At 27.8% G+C, this 11,619-nt stretch overlaps 2 protein-coding genes across 2 annotated transcripts; one reads left to right on the forward strand and one right to left on the reverse strand.

Moving 5' to 3' along the window:
• Positions 1-223: 223 nt before the first annotated feature.
• On the forward strand, positions 224-6,101 carry Phum_PHUM436570 (uncharacterized protein; the record flags this gene model as incomplete). Its single annotated transcript, XM_002429461.1, has 14 exons — positions 224-353; positions 433-572; positions 695-745; positions 806-1,142; positions 1,191-1,333; positions 1,646-1,955; positions 2,025-2,199; positions 2,288-2,417; positions 2,517-2,678; positions 3,407-3,504; positions 3,588-3,777; positions 3,861-5,577; positions 5,695-5,816; positions 5,901-6,101. The coding sequence occupies 14 exons, from the start codon at positions 224-226 to the stop codon at positions 6,099-6,101; spliced, it is 3,906 nt and encodes a 1,301-aa protein (XP_002429506.1).
• A 1,525-nt stretch (positions 6,102-7,626) lies between these two features.
• On the reverse strand, positions 7,627-11,364 carry Phum_PHUM436580 (uncharacterized protein; the record flags this gene model as incomplete). Its single annotated transcript, XM_002429462.1, has 2 exons — positions 7,627-10,824; positions 11,173-11,364. 2 exons carry the CDS (start codon positions 11,362-11,364, stop codon positions 7,627-7,629), a joined length of 3,390 nt encoding a protein of 1,129 aa, XP_002429507.1.
• Between the last annotated feature and the right edge of the window lie 255 nt (positions 11,365-11,619).

The following is an 11,619-nucleotide window of genomic DNA, read 5'->3' on the forward strand; positions in this document are numbered from 1 at the left end:
ATTATTTCAACGGTTTGTAAGTATAATACACTGTCATAAACAAAAGAATAATTTTTATTTTGAAACATTTTTAACTTGTCGAAAGAAGGCAATGAATTGACATCAAACACCAGAGCTTTTTTTTTTTTAGAAAAATTTTTTCTAAAAAAAAAAAAAATCGTTTATTTAATAAATAATAATAACTTGGCATTAGACAACAATGTTTTTCAAAATTTTATAAAATATGATGAATAAAATTTCAAAGGAAATTTATAAAACCGATAAGTTTAATATTTATTCAAGCCATGATTATGATGACTGCGGTGTTATTTTGGGTTATTGGGATCAAGAGAAAACACCAGAAATTGTTCAAGGTAATTTTATTTATTTAATAATTATATATGATATAAAAAGTTTTTTATTAACTTTTATTTTTACTGCTTTTTCTTTTAGATTTAGAAAACTCAATACGTTCAGTTGAAAAAAAATGTAAAAAATTATTTTTAGAATTAATTTATTATCAATATTATCATCAAGATTGTAATAATAATAATAATAGTAATCCTTCAACGCCCAATTCTTCTTTAATGGTGGTTTGTTATTTAAAATTTTATTACATTAACAACAACAACAACAACAAATTTTTAGTGTTTATATTCTTATGTTCATATTTCTGTTCTGTTTTTTTTTTTTTTTTTTTTTTTTTTAATTACAGAATGAATTAAAAAATTATAAACTTGAAACTTCAAGCGTTCCAGAATTGACGGTTGGAAAAAATTATACACAAAATAATGATTTTAATATTTTTTATGATGTTTTTCAAAAGAAATTATGGAAAATAAATAAAAAATTAAAAGGACTCTCTTCTAAAATCGGTATAGATGATAAAATAATTCTTTTTCACACAAACGAATACGTTCGAAAATTAAGAGAAAAAGCTATTGGAAATATTGAAAAATATTTGCCCAAATTAAAAAAAACATTTTTAAAAACTTACGCCAAACATAAAGTAATACAATCGGATACCGTTTTAACAACGCCGGAGGAAAACGTAGAATATTCTAAAATATCTAAAAGCGAATATAATTTTTATAAAAGTGCATCGAAAAAAAAATTTAAACCTTTGAAAAAAAATTTAAGAAAAAAAGGAATAATGTCTCCGGGTAAAACAAGACTCGTTTATAAAAAATATAATAAAAAAATTATCAAAGAACGTAATACGAATCAATGCAAACGTAAAAATTATCCGTCGAAAAATAAATCGAATAAAAGAATTTGGTGTGCTGATGGAAAAGATGAAAAAAAAAACAAAACATCTTCTCATTCTTTTTGTAAAAATGAAATTTTAAATAATGTAAACGAATCAAATAAATCATTTGTTCATAATAAAAATATTACAACGTTACATTCGACAAAGGTAAAAAAAAATCAAAAAATAAAATTTAGTAATAATAATTCGACGAAAACAAGTAACGAAGTCGATATAGATGTCATTTGTTATAATTTAATTAAAGCTGTCAATGAGAAAAAAATAATAAAAAAAAAAAATTTATCTTTATCATATGAAACTAATTCATCAAATTTGATGAAAAACAATTGTTTAATACAAAATATGTCGAGAAATCATAATAAAATCATTTCGAAAAATAATAATAATAATCCACAGCATGCAAACAAATCCAAAAATGATCACTCAATGAATAAATTGAATTCTAATTTTATTGTAACAACATATCCATGGAGCCCGAAAGAAAGCATCGGTTCAATTATTGAATATGGCGTCGATAAGAATTTAGACGATGTGAAAAATGATGATAAAATTAATTGTTGTTTAACGTCCAAAGAATATAAAACCAACGATGATTTAATACAAAAAAAATTGATCGATGACGAAAAAAACATATGGATGCCGACAAAAGTAAATTTGACTCCCGATAAAAGATGTCGTTCAAAATATACAAAAACAATTTCCGATAGTTTTACAACAACAACAACAACAACCACCCAACGCTACACGAATGATAACGAATCCATGATTGAATCAGAATCGAAAACAGCGACCACCATAATGATATCGCAAAGTCGTAAAAATAATTATTTTGAAATTCCAAATATAAATTTATTGGCTGAAGCAAGTGGAGATAATTCAAAAAGCACGGAAGATAAGAAAGTAAGAACAAAATGGGAAAAATTGGTCAATGAATATTCAGAATTGTATAGGTTTGTTTAAAAGAAAAAAAAAAAATGTCATCACATTAATCAACAGTAATTTTATTAATTTATTATTATTATAAATATAATTTTGTAGTTATTATTCTGGATTGAAAGAAAGTGCCATTAATGACAAAACTATAAGTCCGACAAAATTAAAACAAATTGTTAAAGAAATTGATGAAGTTATTGAAAACTATCAAAATTTTTTAAGAGTGTATTACAGAGTTAGTAATTTTTAATATTGAATTTTAATATTATTATTATTATATCAATATCGTGTCGTTTAATTTTTAAAAAAAAAATTTTTTTTTTTTTTTTAAAAGTTTTTACAGCTCAAGAGTAAAGTAAAATCGTTAAAACCCGTTGGACAACACACGTCGATATTTGAAAAATCTCATTTTATTTGTTCATCGAGCATACGTAAAAATTATAATGAGAAAAAAAAAGAAAATAATTCTGTCGTTTTGAAAGAAACATTTAATCAAGTTCAAAATTTGCAAAATAAAATTAAACTGTTGAATAATTAAATTAAACATATTGATTAGGGATTGAAAATTATACAAAATTATTAATTTTTAATTTCGTCCGGGCCGAAAAAATAAATATTTATATATTTTTAAGGTTTTTACATCGTGTAAAACGCAAAATTTTATTGTAATATAAAAATTTTAACCCAAATTCACCCATTTTTTTAATTAACGGTACGTTAAATTCGTGTAATTAATTTGTTTGTGAATAGAATTGTCATAGAGTAACAAAACGAAAATATTTGAAATTCGAGTAACGTATTTTTAGTACTTTCGCGCGAATTTTTTGTTTAGCAATGTATTTTCACGTGAAATTTTTCTGTTCTCATCTAAGAAAAAAAAAAATAATAATTGCGTTAGAAAAGAAAGTTCTAGAAACACGCGATAATTGTTATTAATAATAATAATCGTTATATTTAAAATTCAAACATTTTTTTTTTAGTTATTGCTACAAAACTGTGATTCAATGGTAAAACAAAATAATGCAAATAAATCATCTTCTGCTTTTAAAACTAAACAATAAACAATTGTATGGGTGTAATAGCTGCCGGTATCTAAAATTTGCTGGTTTTTTAAATTTTTTATTTTGAATCTTTTAAAAAAAAACAAAAAAACAAAAAAACTTTTTATTTACTGCGTCGTAAAGGAAAAAAAAAAAAAAAAAATCTTTCCCCAAAATGTTGGAGGTATTAAGTGTTGGACCGACAGAACTATCTCACACTGAAAGTGACAGTGCAATGTTATTAAATTGTTGGGAAAAAACTTCTCCATTGATAAAAGGCATGTTTAATCTTTTTTTTTCTTTTTTTGCTTACGTGTTAAATTTTTTCAAGTAACATGATCAATCCTTTGATTATGTTATCATAGTTTGCTCGCACATAAAAAAATTTTTTTGTTTAAATGTGCTTACATCGACATTTTTATTTTAGAATTGGAGAGAACCGTTAATTTTGCCGAAAGAAAATGTGGAGATTTAATGCAAAAACTCAATTACTACAAAGAATATTATGAAAAATGGGTAAATGCTGAACGTTTGGGCAAAAATATGCATCTTAGGGTAAATACTATTAATTTTGTTTTGTAATGTATCCTCCCCTCGCCATCTTTCTTAATTTAACTTTTTTTGTTTTGATCATGCAGAAAAAGAATAAAAAGTATTGTAGGCACGAAAACGAAGACGAAAGTTCTTCAGAAAATGAATTTGAAAAAGTCAATAGATATTTTTATAAAAAAATTCGAAGTAAAATAAATGAAATGAATCATGAAATAACAATAGCCAATAGAAAATTACAAAATCACAATAACAAAGATGATGAAACGGCAGAAAATGAATCAAAAATTAAAATGGCTTTAACTCCTAAAAAAGAAAATAAAGGTGAACAGGTTGTTAATGGCGAAAATAAAACGTGCGAATCTGAATCTTTTGTTTCCGTTAAAAAACAAGAATCTTTACCATCGGAAACGGTAATCAAAGATTGTTTGGATGATTTCAAATTGAGCGAAAGACAATCGACAAAAAGCGTTCCAGTTGAAAATTTAAGATCGAGAAAAAAAGAATTAAATCCTCAAATGAAAAGAGGTTTTTCAACTTTACAAAGGTATAAATTAAGATCGAAATCTTTACCACAAGGAGTAAGAAGAAAATTTGGTTTCGGAGGATTTATCGAAGTTTTTGACTCGAAAGTTGGCCGACTTAGTAATAACCCATCAAAATCAAAAACATCTTTGAAAGCGAACAGCATAAGAAGTTTTAAAACCTTCAAAAGTGAAGGACAAGGTAGATTAGACTTCATGGATCATAAAAATACTTTATTGAGGAGGAAAACTATATCAAAGAGTGCTAGAAGTTTGCAACAGAGAATGTCAAAATCAAAAATTGATTTTAAATCAAATGGCGTACGCCGAGAAAATTTTTTTTCTAAAAATATCAAATCCGAACCCAACTTTTCGGAAAATTTCAGAATGACGATTAAAAACTCGAATGTTAACAATTTAAACAATAAACCGAGTATTAATTCTTGCAAAGCCATCGTTCCTTCGGAAAATATAATGAAAAATTCTTTTCAACCTAAAATGAATTCTCATTTGGGCAACATATCCAATTTGATATCTAAACCGAATACTTTGATACCATTTTTAAAACAACCGATACCATTTATACCTTGCTCATCCACTACTAAAACATTTAATTTGGGTTTAAACGTACAGCAAGTTTTATCCCTGATTAAAAATAAAAAACATTCAATTTCTTTGGAAACCCTCGTTAGAAACGGTATGAAAGCAACAAGATCAATATCGAACAAAATTGAACCCACGGTGAATACACTATTTTTCAGTCACAGTCAAGTAACATCATCATCTGTTTGTCCTGCACAAACATGCATCGAGGATTCTTTTTCGGTTGTAACAAGTGACGTGGGTTATCATTCGAATTGTTCACTATTGAAAAGAACTCAAGCACTCAGATCCGAAACGGATGATAATAAAAAAATTAATTACCATCACGAAAGGAGCGAAACGAAAATCAATGAAGAAATTGAAATAAATAAAATCGAACGTCCCGAAGATGTTTGGGTCGTCGAACAACCGGACGGTTATTGTAATCTTAAAAAAACCCGTTCGAAATGCACTTGTTATCCTTCTAAAAATTGCGTGGATTATCAAAAGGTTTTGAGAGAATATACAACTTGGGCAAGTCCGGATACCAAGTCAACAACATCTTTCACCTCTGATTGTTTTTCTTCATATAATTCGACAATAACTTATAGAAAGCCAAAACTTTGTACGATACCATCGGGAGAAAAAATCGGATTGGGTATGCAGGAAAATGGAAAAATTGAAATTAATAAAATTCAAAGTGATATAATTAATTTAAATAGGTAGGAAAAAATTTTTTTATTATTGTTATTATTGTTCTGACATTTAATTTGTTTTATTTTGAATTTATTTTATTGCAGGAGGTACTCTAATCTAGAAGGATTGATAACACAAAAAAATTTAGACGTTTGTGAAGCGAGTGCAGAAATTGATTCAATTGAATCAGAATTGTCATTAAAAGAAATGGAATTTAAAAATATATTAAATTTTTATCAGGAGGTAGGAGAAAATTTTAAAAGAATTTTCCAAAAGCATCAACAACAACATCATTTTATCATAACTAAATAATTTATTTTTTTGTAGTTATTGCTTTTAAAAGATAAAATAAAAACGTTAAGAAATAAAAATATAAATTCTTCAAGTCAGTCTACAATACAACAACAAGGTCGTAATCAAAAAATTAAAAAAGATCCATTACGACCTACCCCATCAATGGCATTGGCAAACGTTTTGCGAAAAATTCAAGGTCTTCAAGATAAAATAAAATTAATTGATAAGCCGTAAATCTTAATAACTTTTAATAAAATTTTAATTTTTTTTTACTATTATTATTATTTAAAAAAAAGGAAAAGAAAAGAAAAGAAAATTATAGTTTCAATAATAATTGATTCAAAAATTAAATTTTTTTTTTTTTTTTAAATATTTTTTTTTTTTTTTGATAAAATCTTATTGAAACCTGAATTTTTTTTTTTTTTCGGGTCAATTAAATTTTTTACCTGAAAAGTTTTTATTTACGTAAATATGTACAAATATATATATATACATATATATATACACTCATACAAATTTATATAAAAATATATTTGTATATTAATTATTTGTCATGACAAATAAAAGATTTTATAAGATTTTTGTTGTTTTTTTTTTATTATTGATCGTTAAATTATTATTTTTATTAAACGTAAAAATTATTTTTTTATTAACAATAGTTAAATTTAAATAAATACCTACGTAATAATACCATTTGTAGTTTTGTTAAATGTAAAAATAAAAAAAAACCGTTAATTTTAAATTTTTATTTATAGAGACGCCATTAATCAAAAATTGTTTCACAATTATTCCGATAGGTGTCAACACTATCATTTTTGCAACCTTAATTTAGTGCAAATTCATTCGGGTAATTGAATGCATAAATAAAGATATTAATTTAATTAATTCAGTTTTGCCAACACTTGAAAAAAAAATTTAATTACGTTTAACTGTCAGGTTAATTTTTTTTTCACGGGACATTTTAATTAATTGAAATTGTAAAAAATGAAATAAAAAAAACCGGATAGTAATTTTGTATTTTTGAAGAAAACTTTACTTTATTCAAGTAATAATTTTTTTTCTTTTAATAACAAAAACAAATCGTTAAAACAATTGTTTTATTGTAATTATATTAAAACAAAAAAATGGCGGCTACCTTAATTTATGACAGATGTAGACATCATGCATTTTTTCGATACATTATTAATATTATTTTATTATTTACAGATTCGTTCGTTCTTCAAAATGGAATAATTAGTGTGTTTATGTATACATATTCGGACAAAAAAAGTAAGTTTTAAAAACTTTAATTGAAAATTTATATAAAATATATTCATTTCGTGTACATTGAAAAGAAAAAGGTTAGGTTTATGGTTGTTAGTATACTTTTTTTTCTTAAACATTTTCATTTTGAAGGGTTTATAATTTTTAAAGTTAAAACTTTCATATCAATTTATTCACTATTTTTATTACGATTCTATATTTTAATGCATTTTCATTCGTTTCGAGTCTAAGGCAAACGGTTAAGTGTAAAATATATATTAAAAAAAAAATTTTTAATTATTTAAGTACCTAATTTATATAATGGATTCTTAAATTTTAAAACACTGACTCTTCTTATATACATATATTTGTGGCACTGAATAAAATATATATTATCCGTTTAATAATATTTGAGCATGGCAAAAATAAACCGCACAAAAATTGTTTACGTATTTAATAATAACTACTTATTCGACAGGTACCTGTTCATTTTTATATTTGCACTAATTAACTAACGTTATTTTATTTTAAACGATATCAAACTCGAATTTGATGATTCTTCGTTTTGAGTTTTAGGCATAAACGATGAAAAAGTAACGATATTCCTTTCTTGGTCATCATTCGGAATAACTCGGTCTCTAATTGGAATCTGAGCAGAATTGACGACATCTTTGTTTTTAGGGACTATGTCAACCGTTATCGTTTTTGAGGAAAGTGTAGTTTCCATTTTTCTCGGAGGTACCATTGGTGGAACTTTACGTGTCGGTACAAAATCTTTAGATGGTTTGGTCGGTGATGTTTGTGGCGGCTCCTTTAAAAAAAATCCTGAATTGTTTACATGATTTTCTTCGTTTTTAATCAAATCCGGTTTATGTCTATGCTGTTCTCCTTTGTTTCTTTCTAATGAGTTTCCTGAAAATAATGATGCCACTCTTTTGGCATACTCGATTTCAGGACTTTTACTCGGCGTGGCACCTTTAGCAGCTAAGCTTTGTATGGTCGCCAACACTTTTTGTCCAGTTTCTGATTTCATTGTTTTAATTGGAATTTTAGAAGATTCAAAAACTGAATCATTATTTGATTCCAATGATCCCAATTGAGGTTTGGTTTTTATAGGGCTAATAAGTGGTTTGGCAAGAGTTGGCTTTGAATCAAACTGTTGAATCTTCTTATCGATGAAACTAAGACTATGAGGCCGAGGCGTAGAAGTTTTCAATTCAGAAGTGTCAAGACCAAATTGATCAATTTGACTCCTGTAAGATAATGTTGGAGACATGGTTCCATCCGTGGAAGAGGATCTATTTTTGTTGCCATCTTTTAAAGACGTTGAAACTTTAATTTCGGTTATGTACGTTAGGCTAGAAGATAGAGGAGTAGAAAGCGTACTCGAGTTTGTCATTTCTGGCATGGGTGAAGTTGGTAATTTTGGAGGTTCATCCTCGTTTTCAGACGGCTTCGTATAATTTTCCATTCTAGAATCACTGCTAGCTGTTATAAAAGTGTCAAAAGTACTGCTTTCGGTAGCCTGATAAGGTAGACTTTGACTGTTTATTTCATTTTCAAGAGAAAAATAATTTTGTTTTTCATCATCTTTTGCAGGATTTAATGGAACTGTTTCAGCAAAAGTCCTTTCTAACGAATTCGGCTGAGAAATGACTACAACTGTTTTAGAATTAGTCCCTGATGTGACAGTGCTCTTTTCCTCCTTAATTTCAAAATCTGGAAAATTTTTCCCGTTGACACTGAAACTAACGTTATTATTTTGAAATTCAAATTCAGTTTTGTCTCCTTTTTTGTTTTCTTTATTTAATTCTTCAGGAGAACTAATATTTATTAAAGAAGTTGTACTCTTTCTCGAAGGAGATTGTTCTTCGGATGTTTCTGAATTGTTTGACTTCGGTCTTCGGCATTCGGCTAGCCACGATGAAAATTCTTGTATATTAGAATTGTGAGTTTCTGCTAAGTCAACTGGAGAACTATGGTTGTTAATCTCGATCTCAAGAGATTTGGGTCCCTCATTAAGAACATCTTCTAGAGTACCAAAATCTGACGACTTTTTAAGTCTTCTTTGAAAAGTATTCAAACCCAAAGAATTTTCAACTTGTGGTTCAGCACGATAACTTAAATCATCAAAAGCAGCCGTGAATTCTTCAGATGGTGGAAGTGGAGCTTTACGTTTTTTACCTGCTTGTACAACACCATCAGCTAAATCTAAAGAAACTGCTCTTTCCAAAACAATACTCAATGGCTGATCAGAATCCAGTTTAGACAAATCACCTAATGAAGCAGCTTTTCTACCTGGTTTTATATCATCATCATTTACATCACCGGATGGACTCTGGTGAACGGTTACTTGATTGGCGTTTAATTCTATTTTTGTATTGTTCGGTTTATCCTCGCCATCATTATTTTTCGGTTCGGTATCAGAATCACTATCGTAGGTAGGCGGGCGGTGTAATTCCTTTTCTACTTCATTTTTATCTCTTAAAGTGGCGACTTTTGCATCAGGTTTAATAGAATCAAAACTGTTTCTTTTATCATTTTTTTCGACGTCAAGATCAGTATCTTTTTTTATTTCATTAATTTCATTAGAATCAAAACATTTTGTTTTTTTCGGAGAATTAGATTTTTCTTCCTTAACGGGATCGGGAGGAGCCGGTGCCTTTCCTTTACTTCTTTTGGGCCTTTTAGCTTCTTCTAACGTTTTAGAAGTATCCCCATCGAAAGAAACTTCTCCGTCTGAAAAGTTTTCGTTTTTATGGCTTAGATTTTCAATTGATTGATTTTCAGAATCAGGCTCTGAAATTAGGCTAGTGACAGATTTTCTACCACTATTTGGGTCATTTAACGATTTCCTATTATTTCGTGCAACATCTCCAGCTCTGGCGACCTCCTCAGGTACAGAAAATTCGTTTTTTATGGTTTTTTCAGATTCTTTTAATCTGTTATTGGCCGAACCTCGCAATTTCGGAACTGGGTGTTCAGCGTCTGAAGTAATTTCTGTTGAAATTTTAGAATTATTTTTCAAAGTTGGTAGCACTTTGTTTTTGTTATCCATATCTTTGATATCTTTGATCTCGTGGCTTGGTTCCGGACTGTTGGCCCTATCGGGTATAACAGGATCTTTGTTTTTCTTTTTACCAAGAGTATTTTGATTAATTTTATCTTTCAGATTTTGAAAACCTTTAGCCAGCATAGCTTTGACATTTTCTCTACTTCCATCTGATTCATCTAAGCCGTTTTGTCGATTTTTTAACGAGTCTCCCGAAGGAGAGGTACTTCGTGATGGCGCACTCGGAGGTTTATGATTGATTAATTTATCGTTTTTATTATTTCCTACATTTAATTCATTTTCAAAAACGATAGGACTTCGAGGTTTTTCTTTCGAATCTCCAGTTTTGGGACTTAGGGGCATCGGAAGAACTTTGATTCCAAATTTTTGAAGTTTACTTTGCGGGCTACCCGTAGATCCCGGACTAACTTGTCTTTCGGTAGAATTGAATTTTTTATTTCCAGTCGAAGGTGAAAAATTCGAATGAGTTTGTTTTTCTCCTTTTTGACGTTCTCTTTTTACATCATTTCCAGATGCCGTTAGTTTAATCGTAGGATAATTATTTGAACCCTCGTGACTTTTATTTAACGAAGTGTTGATTCTGTTTTTTTCCTGCATGAAACCACCTTGATTCGGTAGCCGTTTATTGCCAGATTTCCCAATCTAAAACAATTATAACGATTAGGATTTAAACAAAAAAAAATTATTATTTTATTATTATAATCTTTTAAAATGGGGCATTCATTATCATTCGACATTTATATTAAACTCTTGATTTTAAAAATTGATTTTAAAGGTCTTATATCACGAGGCCAATCGTAAGAATTTCGAAGATTGTTTATAATTTTTAAAAAAAATTCCAGTTAGTAAACTTGAACAATAAAAAAAAAAAAAAAAAAAAAAAAACTCGTGACATTAAAATTTCAATGGAGATGCACCGGATTGTTTTTTTTTTTTTTTTTCATAAATCATAAAAGCAAAAGCGTTGTATGTTATTTCATTTGTTTTTACCTCGTTTATATGTGAAATCGATTGACTTCTAATAAATTTCGGATGTTGAATTCTATCAACCGTCGAAACAATATTTGAGTCTCGTTTTCGTTTCAATGAAGGCCTTGTTGAATACGAATCACTTTCAAATCGTATTTGTACATCGTAAGGAGATGCGTAGCTTAATATTTTATTCGCGTCTTCTATAACCATATTTCTAAAATTTATACAAACGCTGTCTATTCTATCACCTGAAATTTTAATATAATAAATTTAGCAAATAATTTTTTAATAGCTTTCAGTTGGTATATCATTCAGTCGGTGAGCAATGGCGAAGAATAACATAAATTCGAGTTTGTGTAATAACACCCTATTAATTTAAAAAAAAAAAAAAAAATTTTTTTCGTAAGGTTGTTCACCCTGATTTTAGGGCTAGCGACATTTAATTTTTTTTTTTTCTTTAATAAT

The sequence above is a fragment of the Pediculus humanus genome, genomic scaffold, assembly GCF_000006295.1.
Source record: "Pediculus humanus corporis 1103172108206 genomic scaffold, whole genome shotgun sequence".
NCBI lineage: Eukaryota > Metazoa > Arthropoda > Insecta > Psocodea > Pediculidae > Pediculus > Pediculus humanus.